The sequence below is a fragment of the Ranitomeya imitator genome, chromosome 1, assembly GCF_032444005.1.
Source record: "Ranitomeya imitator isolate aRanImi1 chromosome 1, aRanImi1.pri, whole genome shotgun sequence".
NCBI classification, from domain to species: Eukaryota; Metazoa; Chordata; class Amphibia; order Anura; family Dendrobatidae; genus Ranitomeya; species Ranitomeya imitator.
This window is the reverse complement of record NC_091282.1, coordinates 894,972,989-894,997,342: the sequence shown is the minus strand read 5'-3', so window position 1 is coordinate 894,997,342 and position 24,354 is coordinate 894,972,989. Positions and strand designations below refer to the sequence as shown.

Below are 24,354 nucleotides of genomic sequence, written 5' to 3'. Positions count from 1 at the left end.
CACTGGCCACTAAATGTGAGTTTGTCATCCACCCATACTCCCAGGTCTTTTTCATTGACGGTTTTTCCCAGAGTTTTAGAATGAAGCACATAGTTATACATCTTATTACTTTTCCACCTAGTTAACATGTGCGCAAAGCAATCTTGCCTTGCGTACGCGCAGTATGCTTTGCCCAACTGCGGGCAAGCAAAGCCAAAAACCATTAGTGTGCATGCGCCGGCGCACTATGTCCCGGAAGTATTTTGCTGCGTTCCGGGACATAGTGCGCCGGCGCATGCGCACTAATGGTTTTCGGTTTTGCCCACAGTTGGGCAAAGCATACTGCACATGCGCAAGGCAAGATTACTTTGCGCACGCGTTAACTAGGGAGGAAAGCGAATCAACGGCAAGTCAATTTCGCGACCAGCGTGTGGCCAGTGGGAAAAAAGGGGTTAATAAAAGACCCGAAAACACCGCCCATATGACCCAAAAAAGGACCCGCCAAATTCAGGTGACAGGTTCCCTTTAATTCTCCAAATGCTTTCTTTTTGTCACTTATTGCGCCCCTTACAGCTCTATTTAGCCATATTGGTTTCCTCCTATTTCTAATATGTTTATTCCCATACTGTATATACTGTGCACAGGTCCTATTCAGGATGCTAATAAACGTCTCCCATTTTCTTTGTGTATTTTTATGTCTCAGGATATCGTCCCAGTTAATTGCACCAAGATCATCTCTCATCCGTTGGAAATTTGCCCTCCTGAAGTTTAGTGTCCTTGTAACCCCTCTACTACATATCTTATTGAAGGATACATGAAAACTTATTATTTTGTGATCACTATTCCCCAAGTGACCCACAACCCTTATATTTTCTATGCAGTCTGACTTGTTGGTTCATATTAGGTCTATTTTCAACAGCAGAAAAAAAGGCAGCAACACTTACCTGCCTAGATCTTGGAACAAATGCATTTGTTCCAAGATCTGGGTAGGTAAGTGTTGCTGCCTTTTTTTCTGCTGTTGAAAATTGAATTTTTGTAGACCATGAGTCTCTAGTGACTTTACTATTTAGTTTAATATTAGGTCTAGCAGTGCCCCCCTTCTTGTTGGGTCCTGAACCAGTTGTGAAAGGTAATTGTCTCTCATAGTTGTCAAAAACCGATTACCTTTGCTGGAACTGCAGGTTTCTGTTCCCCAATCTATTTCAGGGTGGTTGAAGTCCCCCATAATAATGACTTCTCCTTGAGTCGCAGCTTCATCTATTTGCTTTATGAGGATATTCTCTGTTGCTTGCATTATTTTTGGAGACTTATAACAAACCCTTATCAGTAATTTATTATTTTTCCCCCTCCCCTTATCTCCACCCACAGGGACTCTACATTTTAATTAGATTCACCTATATTATCACGCAGGATGGGTTTTAAAGATGATTTTACATATAGGCACACACCTCCTCCTCGCTTATCCATTCGGTCATTTCTGAACAGACTATAGCCCTGTAAGTCAAGAGCCCAGTCATGGTTCTCATCCAGTCATGGTTCTCATCCAGCCATGTTTCAGATATCCCCACCATGTCCTAATTATGCTCCAACAACATTAATTCTAATTCCTCCATTTTGTTGGCGAGCCTTCTGGCATTAGTATACATACACTTTATGTATCACTCTGTACCTCTATTCTTTCTTAAATTATTAACTGTTCTAACCCCACCCCCCATGCCACCGCCACCCCCAAATTCCTTATTTGTGCCCAGGTCTCTATCTGCACTATCTTCCCCTCCTATAAAATGAATTCACTTCCCCCAATCCCTAGTTTAAGCACTCCTCCAACCTTCTAGCCATTTTCTCCCCCAGCACAGCTGCTCCTTCCCCATTGAGGTGCAGCCCGTACCTAGTGTAGAACCTGTAGCCAACTGAGAAGTCGGCCCAGTTCTGCAGGAACCTAAACCCCTCCTTCCTACACCAATTCTTGAGCCACTTATTAACCTCACTAATCTCCCGTTGCCTCTCTGGCGTGGCAAGTGGTGCAGGCAGTATTTCGGAAAATACCACCTTGGAGGTCCTTGCTTTCAGCTTACAGCCTAATTCCCTGAAATCATCTTTAAGGACGTTCCACCTACCTCTAACTTTGTCATTTGTGCCAATGTGCACCATGACCGCTGGGTCCTCACCAGCCCCTCCCAGTAATCTGTCCACCCGATCAGCGATGTGTCAGACTCCAGCGCCAGGTAGGCAGCACATCGTTCGATAATCCCTGTCTTTGTGACAGATTGCCCTATCTGTTCCCCTAATAATTGAATCACCCACTACCAGCACCTGTCTGGCCTGCCCTGCTCTCCTATTTCCCTCCTTACTGGAGCAGTCACTCCTCCGGCTTTCAGAGGACATGCCTTGCTGCAGCAGTGCTACCCCTGTACTGGCACCCCCCTCATCTTCCAACTTAGCAAACTTATTGAGGTGTGCCAGATAAGGACTAGCCTCCCTGGCACTCTTTCCTCTACCCGGCCTTCTAACTGTCACCCAGCTTGCTGCTCCACTGTCCTGCAGCTCCATCCTACCATCCCCCCCTCATCTATCCCATTGAGCCTCTGCTCAGTGAGCAGAAGACTTCTTTCCATGTTGTCAATGGATCTCAGTGTTGCCAGCTGCACATTTAGATTCAGAATCTGGGCTTCCAAATGCACAACGTGCTCACATCTCGCACAGCAGTATGCACCCTCGACCGGCTGCTCAAGGATTGCATACATGTGGCAAGATGTGCACTGGATGGCATTAACAATAGTGGAGCACATTTCCTAATGGGGATTGCACCAGACAGAAACGTTACATAAAAATAAATGCAAAGTATCAATAAAATACAGACAGCAATTCAGTAATTCCTCCCTTGGAAACTCCTTGAATCCAAAGTCACTGAATCTCAAGTCACACTTACCGCCGTTCACACTTACGCTCAGGTCCCACTCAGCTCGTTCACACTCACAAAGATGAAGATTTAAAGAGATTTTTTTTCTCTTTCCCCTCCGCAGCAATCCACCTTGCTGTTCAATGCACTTCCAAAAAAGGTATACCAGAAGGTAGAATAATGCTGGTACAATGCTGTACGTTGTATCTGTATCTGTGTGAGATACCTGTATTATTTCTTTACCACTGGTATGCTATATTTTCTGGCATACTGCTAAATTCATAACTTTAAAAGGTGCCAGCTAAACTCTACATCCAAGAATAGATCATCTTAGAATATTTTCAATCTTCTAAAATATTTCCTTTAGGACTACTGGTTATCACTGGTATTTAGGAACCTGGTTGGATCCATTGTTTTGAGTGCCGGCTTTAAGAAGTCCAAGAATGTAAATGTGGAAAACATTAGGGTTTATCTTCATTGCACGAATATTAATAAGTAAGTAGAAAACTGTGTTTTCTAAAATATTTCAAAAGTGTTCTTCAATAATATATTTTTTATTTTAAACAGCTAATTTGTCAGTTCTGATTGCATTGTACTAATATTTATCTATCTAGGAGCATAGCTGGAGCCAAAAAAGGGTTGGGGGGCACGTTGAATCACTGTCTCTCATTTTAGCTTATCTATGAAAATATTGAGATGAGGCTGCACCCATCTAGTCAGAATGTGGCCGGAAGTATGCATATTGCAGGCACTTGACTATGGGCTCTAGAGAAACCCCATAGCTTGCAGTTAACTCAATGTGAGGATTCACAAGTCTGCAGCCACACAGAGCGGCTGCAGACTTGTTGCTTTAGGCCAGACAACCCCTTTAACTTGTGCATTTCTTGTATTTTCCATAATGCAATGCAGTGCTTCTGTTGCAGCATGAAACAGAGCCTGGCTGTATGATTGCAAGCAGATATTTTTCAATTAAATGTTCCGTTGTGTCAGAGAAAACATAGTTTGAAGAGCTAGGTGAGGACCATAGGAATAAATATGAATAGTCCGACATTGCCAGTCACATCTTCTGTATTCCTATGGTCCATGGAGATTTTTTTTTCCCTGCACTCTGTCCATCAATTAGAATGGTGCAGAGAGAAGCTGGATGGTGGCAGCACTGGACAAATCAAATCTATTCCTATGGTCCTCAGTTGGTTCTTCAAACACTTTTTTTTTTTAAACGTTGGGGCATTTTATTATTACTTTTATTATTTATTTATATATCACCATTAATTCCATGGTGCTGTACACTAGACTGGGTTACATCAAAATACAAATATCACTTACAGTAAACAAAACTAACACTGACAGACTGGTACAGAGGGAATAGGACCCTGCCCTTGCGGGCTTACATTCTACAGGATTATGGGGAATGAGACAGTAGGTCGGGGGTTGCAGTATCTCCGATGGTGTTGAGGTGGCCGTGTGGTCATTGCAGGTTGTAAGCTTTTTTGAAGAGATGGGTTTTCATCTTCCGTTTGAAGGATCCAGATGTGGTAGATAACCGGATGTGTTGGGGCACAGAATTCCAGATGATGGGGGATATTCGGGAGAAGTCTTGGAGGCAATTGGGTGAGGAGTGAATAAGCGTGGAGGAGAGAAGGAGGTCTTGGGAGGACCGGAGATTACGAGGGAAGATATTGAGAGATTAGTTTGGAAATATACGGAGGAAAAAGGTTATGGATGGCTTTGTAGGTCAGTGTTAGTAAATTGAACTGTATACTCTGGGAAATTGGGAAGTGAAGGGATTTGTAAAGAGGTGAAGCAGGAGTGTAACGAGGAGAGAGATTAATTAGTCGGGCAGCAGAGTTAAGGACGGACTGGAGGGTTGCAAGAATTTTAGAAGGTAGGCCACGGAGGAGGATGTTGCAATAGTCGAGGCAGGAGATGATTAGGGCATGCACAAGCATTTTGGTAGAGTGAGGGTTGAGGAAAGGACGGATTGAGAAACCTACCTGACTGCAAAAGTGCAACTTGGCTCTTATTCAAGCTGACCTTTTAACCCCTTCCCGACCCATGACGCCACGTAGGCGTCATGAAAGTCGGTGCCATTCCGACCCATGACGCCTATGCGGCGTCATGGAAAGATCGCGTCCCTGCAGGCCGGGTGAAAGGGTTAACTCCCATTTCACCCGATCTGCAGGGACAGGGGGAGTGGTAGTTTAGCCCAGGGGGGGTGGCTTCACCCCCTCGTGGCTACGATCGCTCTGATTGGCTGTTGAAAGTGAAACTGCCAATCAGAGCGATTTGTAATATTTCACCTATTATAACTGGTGAAATATTACAATCCAGCCATGGCCGATGCTGAAATATCATCGGCCATGGCTGGAAATACTAGTGTGCCCCCACCCCACCCCACCGATCGCCCCCCCACCCCCCCGATCTGGCCGGTACACTGCTCCGGCTCCCCTCCGTCCAGTGCTCCGCTCCCCCCCGTGCTCGTGTCCGCTCCCCCCGTGCTCCAATCACCCCCCCGTGCTCCAATCACCCCCCCTGCACTCCGATCCACCCCCCCCGTGCTCCGTTCCACCCCCCCGTGCTCCATTCCAGCCCCCCCGTGCTCCGTTCCACGCCCCCCGCGCTCCGTTCCACCCCTCCCGCGCTCCGATTCCCCCCCCCGTGCTCCGATCCCCCCCCCCGTGGTCCCCCCCCACCCTATCATACTTACCGATCCAGCCGTGGTCCCGTCCGTCTTCTCCCGGGCGCCGCCATCTTCCAAAATGGCGGGCGCATGCGCAGTGCGCCCGCCGAATCTGCCGGCTGGCAGATTCGTTCCAAAGTGCATTTTGATCACTGAGATATAATCTATCTCAGTGATCAAAATAAAAAAAATAATAAATGACCCCCCCCCCCCTTTGTCACCCCCATAGGGACAATAAAAAAATAAAGAATTTTTTTTTTTTTCCACTAATGTTAGAATAGGGTTAGGGTTAGGGGTAGGGTTAGGGTTAGGGGTAGGGTTAGGGTTAAGGTTAGGGGTAGGGGTAGGGTTAGGGTTAGGGGTAGGGTTAGGGGTAGGGTTAGGGTTAGGGCTAGGGTTAGGGTTAGGAATGTGCACACATATTCTGGTCCTCTGCGGATTTTTCCGCTGCGGATTTGATAAATCCGCAGTGCTAAACCGCTGCGGATTTATGGCGGATTTACCGCGTTTTTTTCTGCGCATTTCACTGCGGTTTTACAATTGCGATTTTCTATTGGAGCAGTTGTAAAACCGCTGCGGAATCCGCACAAAGAAGTGACATGCTGCGGAATGTAAACCGCTGCGTTTCCGTGCAGTTTTTCCGCAGCATGTGTGCAGCGATTTTTGTTTCCCATAGGTTTACATTGAACTGTACACTCATGGGAAACTGCTGCGGATCCGCAGCGTGTGCACATACCTTTAGAATTAGGCTATGTGCACACGGTGCGGATTGGCCGCTGCGGATCCGCAGCAGTGTTCCATCAGGTTTACAGTACCATGTAAACATATGAAAAACCAAATCCGCTGTGCCCATGGTGCGGAAAATACCGCGCGGGAACGCTGCGTTGTATTTTCCGCAGCATGTCAATTCTTTGTGCGGATTCCGCAGCGTTTTACACCTGTTCCTCAATAGGAATCCGCAGGTGAAATCCGCACAAAAAACACTGGAAATCCGCGGAAAATCCGCAGGTAAAACACAGTGCCTTTTACCCGCAGATTTTTCAAAAATGGTGCGGAAATATCTCACACGAATCCGCAACGTGGGCACATAGCCTTAGGGTTAGGGTTGGAATTAGGGTTGTGGTTAGGGTTAGGGGTGTGTTGGGGTTAGTGTTGTGGTTAGGGGTGTGTTGCGGTTAGGGTTGTGGTTAGGGTTACGGCTACAGTTGGGATTAGGGTTAGGGGTGTGTTGGGGTTAGTGTTGGAGTTAGAATTGAGGGGTTACCACTGTTTAGGCACATCAGGGGTCTCCAAACGCAACATGGCGCCACCATTGATTCCAGCCAATCTCGTATTCAAAAAGTCAAATGGTGCTCCCTCACTTCCGAGCCCTGACGTGTGCCCAAACAGTGGTTTACCCCCACATATGGGGTACCAGCATACTCAGGACAAACTGCGCAACAATTACTGGGGTCCAATTTCTCCTGTTACCCTTGTGAATCTAAAAAAATGCTTGCTAAAACATAATTTTTGAGGAAAGAAAAATGATTTTTTATTTTCACGGCTCTGCGTTGTAAACGTCTGTGAAGCACTTGGGGGTTCAAAGTGCTCACCACATATCTAGATAAGTTCCTTGGGGGGTCTAGTTTCTAAAATGGGGTCACTTGTGGGGGGTCTCTACTGTTTAGGCACACCAGGGGCTCTGCAAACGCAACGTGACACCCGCAGACCATTCCATCAAAGTCTGCATTTCAAAAGTCACTACTTCCCTTCTGAGCCCCGACGTGTGCCCAAACAGTGGTTTACCCCCACATATGGGGTATCAGCGTACTCAGGAGAAACTGGACAACAACTTTTGGGGTCCAATTTCTCCTGTAACCCTTGGGAAAATAAAAAATTCTGGGCTAAATAATTATTTTTGAGGAAAGAAAACGTATTTATTATTTTCACGGCTCTGCATTATAAACTTCTATGAAGCACTTGGGGGTTCAAAGTGCTCACCACACATCTAGATAAGTTCCTTTCAGGGTCTAGTTTCCAAAATGGGGTCACTTGTGGGGGGTTTCTACTGTTTAGGCACATCAGGGGCTCTGCAAACGCAACGTGACGCCCGCAGAGCATTCCATCAAAGTCTGCATTTCAAAACGTCACTACTTCAATTCCAAGCCCCGGCATGTGCCCAAACAGTAGTTTACCCCCACATATGGGGTATCACCGTACTCAGGAGAAACTGGACAACAACTTTTGGGGTCAAATATCTCCTGTTACCCTTGGGAAAATTAAAAAATTCTGGGCTAAATAATTATTTTTGAGGAAAGAAAACGTATTTATTATTTTCACGGCTCTGCATTATAAACTTCTATGAAGCACTTGGGGGTTCAAAGTGCTCACCACACATCTAGATAAGTTCCTTTGGGGGTCTAGTTTCCAAAATGGGGTCACTTGTGGGGGGTTTCTACTGTTAAGCCACATCAGGGGCTCTGCAAACGCAACGTGACGCCCACAGAGCATTCCATCAAAGTCTGCATTTCAAAACGTCACTACTTCACTTCCGAGCCCCGGCATGTGCCCAAACAGTGATTTACCCCCACATATGGGGTATCAGCGTACTCAGGAGAAACTGGACAACAACTTTTGGGGTCAAATTTCTCCTGTTACCCTTGGGAAAATAAAAAATTGCAGGCTAAAAGATCATTTTTGAGAAAATAATTTTTTTTTTCATTTTCATGGCTCTGCGTTATAAACTTCTGTGAAGCACTTGGGGGTTCAAAGTCCTCACCACACATCTAGATTAGTTCTTTTGGGGGTCTAGTTTCCAAAATGGTGTCATTTCTGGGGGATCTCCAATGTTTAAGCACACAGGGGCTCTCCAAACGTGACATGGTGTCCGCTAATGATTGGAGCTAATTTTCCATTTAAAAAGCCAAATGGCGTGCCATCCCTTCCGAGCCCTGCCGTGCGCCCAAACAGTGGTTTACCCCCACATATGGGGTATCAGCGTACTCAGGACAAACTGGACAACAATATTTGGGGTCCAATTTCTCCCATTATCCTTGGCAAAATAGGAAATTCCAGGCTAAAAAATCATTTTTGAGGAAAGAAAAATTATTTTTTATTTTCATGGCTCTGCGTTATAAACTTCTGTGAAGCACCTGGGGGTTTAAAGTGCTCAATATGCATCTAGATAAGTTCCTTGGGGGGTCTAGTTTCCAAAATGGGGTCACTTGTGGGGGAGCTCCAATGTTTAGGCACACAGGGGGCTCTCCAAACGCGACATGGTGTCCGCTAACAATTGGAGCTAATTTTCCATTCAAAAAGTCAAATGGCGCGCCTTCCCTTCCGAGCCCTGCCGTGTGCCCAAACAGTGGTTTACCCCCACATATGAGGTATCGGCGTACTCGGGAGAAATTGCCCAACAAATTTTATGATCCATTTTATCCTACTGCCCATGTGAAAATGAAAAAATTGAGGCGAAAATAATTTTTTTGTGAAAAAAAAGTACTTTTTCATTTTTACAGATCAATTTGTGAAGCACCTGAGGGTTTAAAGTGCTCACTAGGCATCTAAATAAGTTCCTTGGGGGGTCTAGTTTCCAAAATGGGGTCACTTGTGGGGGAGCGCCAATGTTTAGGCACACAGGAGCTATCCAAACGCGACATGGTGTCCGCTAACGATGGAAATAATTTTTCATTCAAAAAGTCAAATGGCGCTCCTTCCCTTCCGAGCCTTACCATGTGCCCAAACAGTGGTTTACCCCCACATGTGAGGTATTGGTGTACTCAGGAGAAATTGCCCAACACATTTTAGGATCCATTTTATCCTGTTGCCCATGTGAAAATGAAAAAATTGAGGCTAAAAGAATTTTTTTGTGAAAAAAAAGTACTTTTTCATTTTTACGGATCAATTTGTGAAGCACCTGGGGGTTCAAAGTGCTCACTATGCATCTAGATAAGTTCCTTGGGGCGTCTAGTTTCCAAAATGGGGTCACTTGTGGGGGAGCTCCAATTTTTAGGCACACGGGGGCTCTCCAAACGTGACATGGTGTCCGCTAAAGAGTGGAGCCAATTTTTGATTCAAAAAGTCAAATGGCGCTCCTTCCCTGCCGTGCGCCCAAACAGTGGTTTACCCCCACATATGAGGTATCAGCGTACTCAGGACAAATTGGACAACAACTTTCGTGGTTCAGTTTCTCCTTTTACCATTGGGAAAATAAAAAAATTGTTGCTAAAAGATAATTTTTGTGACTAAAAAGTTAAATGTTCATTTTTTCCTTCCATGTTGCTTCTGCTGCTGTGAAGCACCTGAAGGGTTAATAAACTTCTTGAATGTGGTTTTGAGTACCTTGAGGGGTGCAGTTTTTAGAATGGTGTCACTTTTGGGTATTTTCAGCCATATAGACCCCTCAAACTGACTTCAAATGTGAGGTGGTCCCTAAAAAAAATGGTTTTGTAAATTTCGTTGTAAAAATGACAAATCGCTGGTCAAATTTTAACCCTTATAACTTCCTAACAAAAAAAAATTTTGTTTCCAAAATTGTGCTGATGTAAAGTAAACATGTGGGAAATGTTATTTATTAACTATTTTGTGTCACATATCTCTCTGGTTTAACAGAATAAAAATTCAAAATGTGAAAATTGCGAAATTTTCAAAATTTTCGCCAAATTTCCGTGTTTATCACAAATAAATGCAGAATTTATTGACCTAAATTTACCACTAACATGAAGCCCAATATGTCACGAAAAAACAATCTCAGAACCGCTAGGATCCGTTGAAGCGTTCCTGAGTTATTACCTCATAAAGGGACACTGGTCAGAATTGCAAAAAACGGCAAGGTCTTTAAGGTCAAAATAGGCTGGGTCTTGAAGGGGTTAATTAATGTAAATGCAGTGATGTACCAATGTGTTGGCATCCAGAGCATTTTACCTAGGTTCTAGTTTCCAGAGGGTGCTTAACAATCCCTTTTGCCTTGGCCAAGATGTTTTGATACAGTATGCAGACATTAAATTACGGTATACCTTTTTCCTCCGGTGAAGGAAAGTTCAATTCCACTTTTTGTACAAGTGTACTTATATTGATTGTTGTAATGCAATTCAAGCTACTTTTATCCTGTGATCTCACTCTTAGCCCTAAATACAAAGTGGGAGATGTCACACTGTTTGCCATGAACTTGAACAACCATACCAAGGAAATGCATTTGCCAAGTTTCTTGTCTGGAAAGATTGTGGATGAATATCTCCTTTTACCTGGAGAAAAAGGACTCCTTTCTACGTAAGTTCCACTGCAGTGACATCTTATCTAAGACACGTATGTGTAATATATAAAAATCTAAATGATATTCACTTTTTACCATCCTTCCACTTTCAACAACTATATAATGTTATTTCACATTTTTTCTTAAGGGTAACATTTACAGTGTAATATGCTCCTAAATATAAAAAGGTAACTTTTGTCCAAAAGGAAAACTGTTGTTGCTTAATGCAGCCTACCAAGTACTTACTAGTGTGTAATACCCAGAAAAGAATTGCTCAGAACACATTTTTCTTAATTCAATCTAATAATCAGTAGATGGTGCTAATATTTTTTATTCTAGCAGCTGTGGGCCCACTTGTCCAACAGTCTCTGTACACATGAATACAATCTATGAAAGTATCAGCTGAGAAATCCATCTCAACTTGGGAAACTATTAATGAAACAAATCATGTGGTGGTGTCAGTCTGTAATTTTTTTTTATTGGCGTTGGCCAGGCTTACAATTTTGATGCATGATAAAGGAGAAAAATGCCAGCAACCGCAAAATATGTAAATTAAAACATCACATTTATTAAGTACATAAAAGTCCAAAGGAGAGATTAAAAATACATATAAAAGATGAGGCACTGTTGTGAATTCTGTGGCAGAGCTCCCTCCTGTGGTCACAAGTGGTACTTCGGCTGATTCTCTCTGGGAGCTTCCGTTTGTGGAGGAAAGTGGTGCTGCTGCTTCTGAGTTTCCTCCCTCAGGTGATCTGGTGAGGTCGTTAGGTGCTTCTCTACTTAACTCCACCTAATGCTTTGATCCATGCTTCCTGTCAATGTTCCAGTGTTGGACTTGTTTTTCCCTGGATCATTCCTGTGGCTTGCTGCTCTGCATAGCTAAGTTCTTCTTTGCTATTTTTTCTGTCCAGCTTGTCTAATTGTTTTGCTGGAAGCTCTGGGACGCAAAGGGTGTACCTCCGTGCCGTTAGTTCGGTACGGAGGGTCTTTTTGCCCCCTTTGCGTGGTTTTCTTTAGGGTTTTGTGTAGACCGCAAAGTTATCTTTCCTATCCTCGCTCTGTTAAGAAAGTCGGGCCTCACTTTGCTGAATCTATTTCATCCCTACGTTTGTCTTTTCATCTTAACTCACAGTCATTATATGTGGGGGGCTGCCTTTTCCTTTGGGGTATTTCTCTGAGGCAAGGTAGGCTTATTTTCTATCTTCAGGCTAGTTAGTTTCTCAGGCTGTGCCGAGTTGCATAGGCAGAGTTAAGCGCAATCCACGGCTGCCTCTAGAGTTGTTTGGAGAGGATTAGGGATTGCGGTCTGCAGAGTTCCCACGTCTCAGAGCTCGTTCTATTATTTTGGGTTATTGTCAGATCACTGTATGTGCTCTGACCGCTATGTCCATTGTGATACTGAATTGCCTATCACAACAGGCACTTGGTCTACGCGTTTCAAGATGTCTGTCTTAGTCTTGGTCAAGGCTAAGAGATTGCCAGCTCTTAGGATTTTTATGTGCTATAATAAATGTGATATTTTAATTTACATACTTTTGCTGTTGCTGGCTTTTTGTTTTCCTTTCTCATGCTTCATACACTCAGGAACTGACCAAAGGCTGCCGTGCACGGCACTCTACTTTACACTGAACTTTAGGAAGGCAAAGTTTGACCAGCTTAGAGATGCCCTTGATCTGGTAGACTGGGACAATATCCTCAGAAATAAGAATACAGATAATAAATGGGAAATGTTTAAGAACATCCTAAATAGGCAGTGTAAGCGGTTTATACCTTGTGGGAATAAAAGGACTAGAAATAGGAAAAACCCAATGTGGCTAAACAAAGAAGTAAGACAGGCAATTAACAGTAAAAAGAAAGCATTTGCACTACTAAAGCAGGATGGCACCATTGAAGCTCTAAAAAACTATAGGGAGAAAAATACTTTATCTAAAAAACTAATTAAAGCTGCCAAAAAGGAAACAGAGAAGCACATTGCTAAGGAGAGTAAAACTAATCCCAAACTGTTCTTCAACTATATCAATAGTAAAAGAATAAAAACTGAAAATGTAGGCCCCTTAAAAAATAGTGAGGAAAGAATGGTTGTAGATGACAAGGAAAAGGCTAACATATTAAACACCTTCTACTCCACGGTATTCACAGTGGAAAATGAAATGCTAGGTGAAATCCCAAGAAACAATGAAAACCCTATATTAAGGGTCACCAATCTAACCCAAGAAGAGGTGCGAAACCGGCTAAATAAGATTAAAATAGATAAATCTCCGGGTCCGGATGGCATACACCCACGAGTACTAAGAGAACTAAGTAATGTAATAGATAAACCATTATTTCTTATTTTTAGGGACTCTATAGCGACATGGTCTGTTCCGCAGGATTGGCGCATAGCAAATGTGGTGCCAATATTCAAAAAGGGCTCTAAAAGTGAACCTGGAAATTATAGGCCAGTAAGTCTAACCTCTATTGTTGGTAAAATATTTGAAGGGTTTCTGAGGGATGTTATTCTGGATTATCTCAATGAGAATAACTGTTTAACTCCATATCAGCATGGGTTTATGAGAAATCGCTCCTGTCAAACCAATCTAATCAGTTTTTATGAAGAGGTAAGCTATAGGCTGGACCACGGTGAGTCATTGGACGTGGTATATCTCGATTTTTCCAAAGCGTTTGATACCGTGCCGCACAAGAGGTTGGTACACAAAATGAGAATGCTTGGTCTGGGGGAAAATGTGTGTAAATGGGTTAGTAACTGGCTTAGTGATAGAAAGCAGAGGGTGGTTATAAATGGTATAGTCTCTAACTGGGTCTCTGTGACCAGTGGGGTACCGCAGGGGTCAGTATTGGGACCTGTTCTCTTCAACATATTCATTAATGATCTGGTAGAAGGTTTACACAGTAAAATATCGATATTAGCAGATGATACAAAACTATGTAAAGCAGTTAATACAAGAGAAGATAGTATTCTGCTACAGATGGATCTGGATAAGTTGGAAACTTGGGCTGAAAGGTGGCAGATGAGGTTTAACAATGATAAATGTAAGGTTATACACATGGGAAGAAGGAATCAATATCACCATTACACACTGAACGGGAAACCACTGGGTAAATCTGACAGGGAGAAGGACTTGGGGATCCTAGTTAATGATAAACTTACCTGGAGCAGCCAGTGCCAGGCAGCAGCTGCCAAGGCAAACAGGATCATGGGGTGCATTAAAAGAGGTCTGGATACACATGATGAGAGCATTATACTGCCTCTGTACAAATCCCTAGTTAGACCGCACATGGAGTACTGTGTCCAGTTTTGGGCACCGGTGCTCAGGAAGGATATAATGGAACTAGAGAGAGTACAAAGGAGTGCAACAAAATTAATAAAGGGGATGGGAGAACTACAATACCCAGATAGATTAGCGAAATTAGGATTATTTAGTCTAGAAAAAAGACGACTGAGGGGCGATCTAATAACCATGTATAAGTATATAAGGGGACAATACAAATATCTCGCTGAGGATCTGTTTATACCAAGGAAGGTGACGGGCACAAGGGGGCATTCTTTGCATCTGGAGGAGAGAAGGTTTTTCCACCAACATAGAAGAGGATACTTTACTGTTAGGGCAGTGAGAATCTGGAATTGCTTGCCTGAGGAGGTGGTGATGGCGAACTCAGTCGAGGGGTTCAAGAGAGGCCTGGATGTCTTCCTGGAGCAGAACAATATTGTATCATACAATTAGGTTCTGTAGAAGGACGTAGATCTGGGGATTTATTATGATGGAATATAGGCTGAACTGGATGGACAAATGTCTTTTTTTGGCCTTACTACCTATGTTACTATGTTACTATGTTACTTTGAGATATTCTACTACCTGGTGAACTGATGTTTCTGTTTTTCTTACAATATTGATGGCCTATCATTAGAATATGTAGTTAATGTCATATCAGTAGTTATCCTTATTATTATTATACATTTTATAGCGCCATTTATTCCATGGCGCTTTACACATGAATACGGGGCAAATATAGACAAATACATTAAACATGAGCAAAAAACAAGGCACACAGGTACATAAGGAGGGAGGACCCTGCCCGCGAGGGCTCAGTCTGCAGAGGATGGGTGAGGATACACTAGCAGAGCGTAGAGCTGGTTGTGTGGTGGGTCAGTAGGTTGAGGATCACTGCAGGCTGTAGGCTTGTCAGAAGAGGTGAATCTTCAGGTTCTCTTTGAAGGTTTCTATGGTAGGAGAGAGTCTGATGTGTTGGGGTAGAGAGTTCCAGAATATGGGGGAAGCACGGGAGGTCTTGGATGTGGTTGTGGGAAGGAGAGATGAGAGGGGAGTAGAGAAGGAGGTCTTGAGAGGATCGGAGGTTGCGTGTAGGTAGGTACCGGGAGACCATATCACAGATGTAAGGAGGAGATAGGTTGTGGATGGCTTTGTATGTCATTGTGAGGGTTTTGAACTGGAGTCTCTAGGTGATAGGAAGCCAGTGAAGGTCTTGGCATAGGGGAGAGGCTGGGAATAGCAGGGAGACAGGTAGATTAATCGGGCAGCAGAGTGTAGGATGGAACAGAGCCTTGAGGAACATTGACTGGCAAGGGGCAAAGTGAGGAGGTGGTGTGGGGGAGGAAGACACTGAAGATTCGGTCTGTCAGATATGACGAGATCCAGGATAGGGCCAAGTCTGTGATGCCAAGAGATGAGAGGTTCTGTAGCAGAAGGGAGTGGTCCACAGTGTCGAAGGCAGAAGACAGGTCCAGGAGAAGGAGGACAGAGTAGTGTCGCTTGCTCCTGGTAGTTAGGTCATTGGTGACTTTAGTTAGGGCAGTTTCAGTTGAGTGATGGGGTCAGAAGACAGATTGTAACTGGTCAAAGAGGGAGCAGGAGGAGAGGTGAGAGGACAGTTCAAGATGGACATGTTGCTCCAGTAATTTGGAGGCATAAGGAAGAAGAGATATCGGGCGATAGCTAGACACAGATGATGGGTCGAGGGAGGGCTTTTTGAGGATGGGTGTGATCTTGGCATGCTTGAAGGATGAGGGGAAGACACAAGTTGTGAGTGAGAGGTTGAAGAGGTGTGTTACGGTTGGGATGAAGACCGTGGGATGAGGTTAGGGTTAGGGATGAGGTGGGATGGGAGCGGGTCGAGCGTGCAGGTGGTGAGGTGTGATCTTGACAGGAGGCTGGAGAGCTGATCTTCTGTCATGGTGGAGAAGCTGGTTTTGGAGGAGCAGGGTTGAGCAGCTAAGAGGGCAGTGGGTGCTTTGGGCCAAAGCTTTCTCTGATCGTATCGATCTAATGTTTAAAGAAAGAGGCAAAGTCTTCAGCAGAACTGAGAGGGGAGGGAGGGGGTGCAGGGGGACGGAGTAGAGAATTGAAAGTGTTGAAAAGCTGTTTAGGGTTGTGAGACAGGGAGGATATGATAGATGAGAAGTAAGTTTGTTTTGCGGCAGTGAGCGTGGACTTGAAGCTGGCGAGGGACTGCTTGCATGCAGTGAAGTGGTCGGCAGAGTGGGATCACTTCCATCTCCGCTCAGCGATCCTGGAAGCCCGTCTCAGTTCTTTGGTTAGGCTGGTTAGCCAGGGCTGCCTGTTCAGTGTACGAGTTTTGCAATGCATGAGCGGCCAAATTGAGTGTTGCTGTTATTGTGGTGTTATAAAAAGTGGCAGCAGCATCTGTGTCATGAAGGGAGGCTATGTCTGTAAGAGGGAGAAGGGACTAGGAGAGTGATTGTAAGTTGAGATGTATGAGATTTCTGGGAGGGGGAGTGAGATTGTGGAATGGGGGTTGCACACTAGGAGAGGAGAGGGAAGAGAATGTCAGTAGGTTGTGGTTAGACAGGGGGAGGGGTGTGTTAATGAGCTTAGTAGGGGAGCAGAGGCGAGTGAAGATGAGGTCCAGCGTGTGGTCATCTTTGTGAGTGGCCTCAGAGGACCATTGAGTGAGGCCAAAGGAGGAAGTCAGTGATAAAAGTTTAGAGGCAGCTGAGGTGGAAGTGTCAATGGGGATATTGAAATCACCCATTATGATAGTGGGGATATCAACAGAGAGGAAATGAAGTAGCCAGGTGGTGAAGTGGTCGAGAAAGGTGGAGATGGCTAGTTCTGGGGGGCGGTAGATGACAGCCAGCTGGAGGTTGGAGGGGGAATAGATGCAGATGGAGTGCACCTCAAACGAGGGAAGAGTAGTGGAGGGTGGTAGCGGGATTGGAGTGAAGGAGCAGGTGTCGGACAGGAGCAAGCCAACCCCTCCACCACGTTTGTTGGTGGAGCGAGGGGTGTGAGAGAGGTGGAATCCAACAAAGGAAAGTGCAGCTGGAGAGGCCGAGTCAGAGGGGGTGAGCCAGGTTTCAGTGATGCCGAGGAAGGAGAGTTTGTTGGTGATGAAGAGGTCATGGATAAATGGTAGTTTGTTGCAGATGGAGTGTGCGTTCAATAGTGCTCCAGGTAAGGGGATCGGGGGAGTGGGGGCTGGATGAATGGGTATGAGGTTGTCACAGTTGGGAAAACATGCAGAGGATTGTGGCAAGGGGTTAGAAATGAGTGTGGGGATGTGTTGAGAAGGGCTAATATTGGGGGATACCTCATCAGAGATGAAGAGTAGCAGACAGAGCGTTAGAAGGTGGGAGCAGGATAGGACTTGATGCAGCCTTAAGTGGAGGAACAGTTCTGAGGTGAAGGTGAGATGACTGGAGAGTATTGAGGGAGAAATGACTAGTTCTTTACTTGGTGGAGGGATTGCAGGAGATTGTAAGAAGGAAAGTAGTATGGGAGTAAAAGAGAAAAGATACAGAAACATTGTAGTGGTTTGGTATTCTGTTATCTTCCAGTCAATTCCAGTCTAATTCAGTCTAATTCAACATAATTAAAAAGATGTAATTTAAAATATGGAAGTTAAAAGATGAATGCAGCAGACTGCGTCTGGGGCAGACGCCTGGATGTGAATATATCCCCAGTTAACGGCAATCAGGTGTGAATGAGTAGGTGGCTGGGTATGGGAGACCAGATGTAGAGAGTTAAGCAGAGGTCATAAAGAGAGGGAGAGGTTGAAGTGACCACTCAAAGAGATGCCAGAATAACATAATGAGAGACATGAAACAGGTCATGGAAACAAGAAAGCATACTAAAAAAGGATTACCGTATATACTCGACTATAAGCCGAGATTTTTAGCACCCTTTTTGGGGGCTGAAAGTCCCCCTCTCGGCTTATACTCGAGTCATACCCAGGCGTCGGCAGGTGAGGGGGAGCGGGGGCTGTCTAATAATACTCACCTGCTCCTGGCGCTGTGCAGTCCCTGCTTCCCGGCGCCGGCAGCTTCCTCCTGTACTGAGCGGTCATATGGTACCGCTCATTACAGTAATGAATATGTGGCTCCACCTCCCGTAGAGGTGGAGCCACATAGTCATTACTGTAATGAGCGGTAACGATGACAGCTCACTACAGTAAGAAGCTGCGGCGCCGGGAAGCAGGGACTGCACAGCGCCAGGAGCAGGTAAGTATAACGGGGAGGGGGAGCGCTGCGCGATACTCACCTGCTCCTCGTTCCGGTGCCGCTCCATCTTCAGCAGTGGCGCTCAGGTCAGAGGGCGCGGTGACGTGGTTAGTGCACGCCCTCAGCCTGAACGCCAGTGCTGAAGATGGAGCGGCGCCGGAACGATCAGCACGTGAATATTGAAAGCAGCGGGGGCCTGAGCGACGGAGAGGTGAGTATGTGATTTTTTTTTTTTTATCACAGCAACTGGGGCAAGTGTCTGTATGGAGCATCTATGGGGCCATAGCGTTTGTGCAGCACTATAAGGGGCCATAACGTTTCTGCAGAACTATATGGGGCCATAACATTTGTGCAGCACTATATGGGGCCATAACATTTGTGCAGCACTATAAGGAGCCATAACGTTTGTGCAGCAGTATATAGGGCCATAATGTTTGTGCAGCACTATAAGGGGCCATAACGTTTGTGCAGCACTACATGGGGCCATAACGTTTTTGCAGCACTACATGGGGCCATAACGTTTGTGCAGCATTATATGGGGCCATAATGTTTGTGCAGCACTATATGGGGCCATAATGTTTGTGCAGCACTATAAGGGGCCATAAAGTTTGTGCAGCACTATAAGGGGCCATAACGTTTGTGCAGCGCTATATGGGGTCATAACGTTTGTGCAGCATTATATGGGGCCATAATGTTTGTGCAGCATTATATGGGGCCATAATGTTTGTGCAGCACTATAAGGGGCCATAACATTTGTGCAGCACTATATGGGGCCATAACGTTTGTGCAGCATTATATGGAGCCATAATGTTTGTGCAGCACTATATGGGGCCATAACGTTTGTGCAGCACTATATGGGGCAAGTGTCTGTATGGGGCCATAATCAATGTTTGTGCAGCATTATATGGGGCAAATATCTTTATGGAGCATCTTATGGGGCCATAATCAGCATTTGCGCAGCATTATATTGGGCAAATATGTCTATGGAGCATCTTATAGGGCCATTATTAACCTTTATGCAGGATTATATGGGGAATATTTTAATATGGAGCATCTTATGGGGCCATAATGAACTTTATGGAGCATTATATGGGGCTCCTGATTCAATATGGATATTCAAAAACACTTAACCTACTGATGTCTCAATTAATTTTACTTTTATTGGTATCTATTTTTACTTTTGACATTTAGCGGTAGCTGCTGCATTTCCCACCCTAGGCTTATACTCGAGTCATTAAGTTATCCCAGTTTTTTGTGGCAAAATTGGGGGGGTCGGCTTATACTCGGGTCGGCTTATACTCGAGTATATACGGTATATGTACTGCACCAAGACACTCAGATGCCAGGGCAAGCATAGCAAATCAATGCAATATACAGAGACATTCAGGAGCCAGGGAGAGCTGGGGAAAGTCAGTGCATACCAGTACTGCATATCAGTTTCCCCAGCGATGGGCTATTTTCAACTTTTGGCAGCAGCAGGATGTAAATGGTGAATAGTCGAACTGGAACCGCTCCATTCACCATGTAGTTGCTCTTCTTGGGAACTGTATTGGCAACTGCACAGAGAACGGAGCTGTGCTTGGCTGCCTTTGTTAACATTTTACATCCTTCTGCTAACAAAGGTGAAAATTGCTGATCGGTTTGGGTGTCGGAATTCCACCGATCTGATGATTACCTACCCGAAAGGATATCAATAATTTAAGCCTTAAAAACCTCTTTGATTATGTAAATAATATAGGATAATTCTACCTATCTTGAATTGATACGTTTTTAATTGGAGTTAATGAAGCTATTGTTTCTCCTCCATCTAGAACAGTCTTGCTGAATGGTCAAGTTTTAAAGATGGTGGATGAAAAAACATTGCCGGATCTGAATGGGAAGCAGTTGGATCCGGGCTCTCCTCTTATTCTACCTTCTTTGAGTTTTGGATTTTTTGTTGTAAAAAGTGCTATGGCCAGTGCTTGCCTGTGACTTGCCGTATGAAGAAGATAACTAGTTTCTTTATGAAGAATTAATCTATCTGATTAATAAATTGCTTTTTTTCCTCAGGTAAACCTTTTTGCTGCTAGAATTGAAATTGAACATCAACATTATATTTGTTTCTGAAAAGCAATGTGTAATCTGTATTAATACACTTACTGTAATAGAGACTTTGCCATTGACTTTTAATCTCGCCTTTATCCCCCCTGCATAGCTCCAGGAGGTGCAGAGTTGGTGGCTCCTAGGCCCCTCTAACACACATTAAAGCATCACTATCCTAAATAACACAAGATAGTTAGGGGGGGTGGCAGTTATAGAGTTTGCATCAGTTCTTTTCTAGCATTCATCAGGTTGGCATTTTTACTTCTTTTATACACTTCACATATACAGTCAGCTGAAAATTCCAGCAGCGGACTAACATTTCAATGCATGCGGCTGAAAATAGCAGCTCCTTACATGACCTAGGAATGTTTGACTCAGCCCCCCTTGCAACAACCATCTTATGTAACCCCTACACCTACAATAACCACAGACACATTCCGAATCTTTTGGATAAATAGGCCACAGCAGCCCTGTTTATTAACATTTACATTACAAAAAAAATGAACATATCAATATAACATTGACAAATAAGGAATGGAGTCTATGGAAGCCTTGCACCAGCTTTGTTTCGCCATCAGCTGCACATTAGGCCCTCTACCGCACCACATTGGTTCAAGGACCCCTCCTGCTTATGCCCTCAACCGCACCACACCAGTTCAAGGACCCTACTGAATGGTGCCACCAATTAAATTGTCCCGCTGAGACCTCAGCCCAGTAGGGACCCCTTTTATTTAAATTACACTCTGACCACCAAATGAAGCAAAAGAGGAGAGGGCTAGGTAACAGCCCCACCAAACGGGCCCCCTACTCCCCCCCTCTGCTACCATCACCTTGCTCTCCACAGATCTGTTCCCACCCCAACTGCCATGATATACAATCAACCGAGCAACCCCCCCAGACCTCATAAGTCACCTTTTAAATAAATCCATAACTACCTCCTATTGCTTCCTAGGGCGGATGGGACTCAAATGTACTAACAGACTGTCCCTGCCCCTTCCAATCCCCCCTTATATACCTGGTCCCCTTAACCAATCAAATGGCCCCATTCATACCCCCTTTTACTACCTCCCACCATACTTTGAACCAAAACCCCTCCTACCTTCCCTTATTCCACCATTTTAGATTCTAACCCTCCCCCCAAAAACTCCATTTTTGTTTACTTCTGCTTAACCCCTATTAGGGCCTGGCATACATCTTGGTCATGAGGCCCTCCCCTCTACAGCCTGTGGCTTGCAGTACGGGCCCCACTTTTAGTGACTGCTGCCAAATACTGCTGTTTAACTCCTATTGATGTCAAAGGGAGAAAAGCTACAGTACTCAGCTGCTGTCGAAGCAGATTTTGGCTTATAGGTGGGGGCCCTGGATGTGCGACTCACACCCATCTCATATTAATGACCTATCATTTGGATAAGTCATCAATTGTTATGTCCTGAAAAGCCTCTTTCACAAAATGTATCTGTGGTCTTTTCAGTACTGTAGCCGGACCCTTCTAGTCTTTATTCCAGGAACATTTACAGCTCGATATTACATTGATTTGGTTGGGTTACCTATGTAATGCTGCAGTAGCACCGTACGCAGTGAAGAGGCAGTGACAAACAAAGTTCAAACACAAAAGTCTCTTTAATGTGTTACTTCACACATAAAGGTACATAGCATTTTATAGTACACGTCATCAAAGTTGAATACACACAGTTGCATCTAGTCTCAGTGCCCGTTTCATAGCACTATACATCATATGGCTTTTAGATTGCAGTCCCTAAACACACCAGACCTCTCCATGTCCAGTATCCGTGGGGCGACCGCACACTATATTACAGTCTCAAAAAAAAGCTTCACATGATGCAGACACTACACACGCCAGTCCTCCTCTGACTAGTTCCCATGGGTGTCCTGCACCACTGTATCACAGATTCTTTACTCACACAGCCGTAAACAGCCCAGGATATCTTCCAGATAGCAGCTGGGCACCATATCCACCTGTTTGCAATCAATCCACATGCCAATCCCCTTTTGGGCACAGGACTGTCCACATCCGACTCTTTCGGGCACAGGACATCCACTTCCAGCACATCTGGACACAGGACTGTCCACATCTGAGACCAGTTATCATGGACGACTTGCATCGCTGTGTACGCTGCGGGTGTCAGGCTATTCAGTTGCCATAGCTGTTGGCTCCGCTGGCCTGTGCTGCTTCACACACACAGCCAGCGCTCTGCAGGCCTCTGCTCTGCACAACAGCACACACCAGACTGACACCGGTGTTGCACCTGACACACCCATACCCCTTACTGCAGGGTTTTTAACAAACAAACCTGTGGCTTTCAGCCACATGTATTACCCGTACTGGAAATCTGTGACAGCCATGAACACCTATGGACTTCATCTTTCTCCATGCATAACCTGGGAAGAACACACAGCGACCCCTACCTGTGACACGAGTCACTGCCTCACACCAGTGATATAGCCATTTCTTTAAAGTGTCACACAAGCTGTTTTTCAACACAACAACACCAGGCCACATCTTGTTCATGCTACTGTGCGCAGCCTGTGTGGTCAAAATGTGCTATCATGGATGCATAGTCTCTGGATTTGTCTCCTATTGATCACATCTGAGACATCATTGATCGGCAATTGCAAAGGGAGATGCCAGCAGAGGATCTTGATGATTTGTTTGCCCATTTGCAGTATATCAGAACATTCCTCAGACAATGATTACTAACCACATTGATAACATTCCAAGGTGTGTGAGTGAGCATATTTCTCTACATAGCACTGATACTAGATACCGAATAAATTTAATATTCCACAACTTTTCCTTCTTAGTGTTTCATTTTCAATGTTGAGGAGTGTGATATATCTCTATCTTATACAACAAAGGGGATATGGCAATCTTTACTTAGCAGGAATAGTTCTGTATCTTCATCAGGGCCTGTGTCTGATATTTTTGCGCACTGCAGAACAAATTGCCCTCCCCCCAAAAAAGTGGAATATGTGGTGTGTGACCAAATTATTGATGTATTTTTTTGCCCTGCAATCTATTTTCAAAATTGTCTACAAATGTGTGCAATTTATTATACCTGATGAGTTTCAAAGTTGTAGTGAACGTAATCAAATTGTGTGGACATTTTTGATCGCTCTGATGCAAACTTGAAAAATGATGCATCTACCGTATATACTCGACTATAAGCCGACCCCCCTAATTTTGCCAAAAAAAACTGGGAAAACTTATTGACTCGAGTATAAGCCTAGGGTGGAAATGCAGCATTTACCGGTGAATTTCAAAAATAAAAATAGATCATTATTTCCCCATAGCTGTGCCATATAGTGCTCTGCACCGTTCATTATTTCCCCATAGCTGTGCCATATAGTGCTCTGCACCGTTCATTATTGCCCCATAGCTGTGCCATATAGTGCTCTGCACCGTTCATATTTCCCCATAGCTGTGCCCCATATAGTGCTCTGCACCGTTCATATTTCCCCATAGCTGTGCCATATAGTGCTCTGCGCCGTTCATATTTCCCCATAGCTGTACCATATAGTGCTCTGCACCGTTCATATTTCCCCATAGCTGTGCCATATAGTGCTCTGCACCGTTCATATTTCCCCACAGCTGTGCCATATAGTGCTCTGCACCGTTCATATTTCCCCATAGCTCTGCCACATAGTGCTCTGCACCGTTCATATTTCCCCATAGCTGTGCCATATAGTGCTCTGCACCGTTCATATTTCCCAATAGCTGTGCCATATAGTGCTCTGCACCGTTCATATCTCCCCATAGCTGCCATATAGTGCTCTGCACCGTTCATATCTCCCCATAGCTGCCATATAGTGCTCTGCACCGTTCATATCTCCCCATAGCTGCCATATAGTGCTCTGCACCGTTCATTATTGCCCCATAGCTGTGCCATATAGTGCTCTGCACCGTTCATTATTGCCCCATAGCTGTGCCATATAGTGCTCTGCACGTTCATTCTTGCCCCATAGCTGTGCCATATAGTGCTCTGCAC

The 24,354-nt window shown here is 44.7% G+C and overlaps 1 protein-coding gene across 6 annotated transcripts in view; it reads left to right on the top strand.

Moving 5' to 3' along the window:
* Positions 1 to 20,409, top strand: part of HPSE (heparanase) — a 90,891-nt gene extending 70,482 nt beyond the window's left edge. For 3 of the 6 annotated variants that reach the window (XM_069743246.1, XM_069743245.1, XM_069743251.1), the window contains 3 exons: positions 3,246 to 3,373; positions 10,662 to 10,805; positions 20,077 to 20,409. In XM_069743246.1, the coding sequence (XP_069599347.1) occupies positions 3,246 to 3,373; positions 10,662 to 10,805; positions 20,077 to 20,236 (432 nt within the window). In that variant the 3' untranslated portion in view covers positions 20,237 to 20,409. Of the gene's footprint in view, positions 1 to 3,245; positions 3,374 to 10,661; positions 10,806 to 13,126; positions 13,230 to 20,076 lie in introns of all 6 variants that reach the window. The other 3 variants (XM_069743248.1, XM_069743249.1, XM_069743250.1) reach the window with 2 other exon arrangements.
* Positions 20,410 to 24,354: the final 3,945 nt, after the last annotated feature.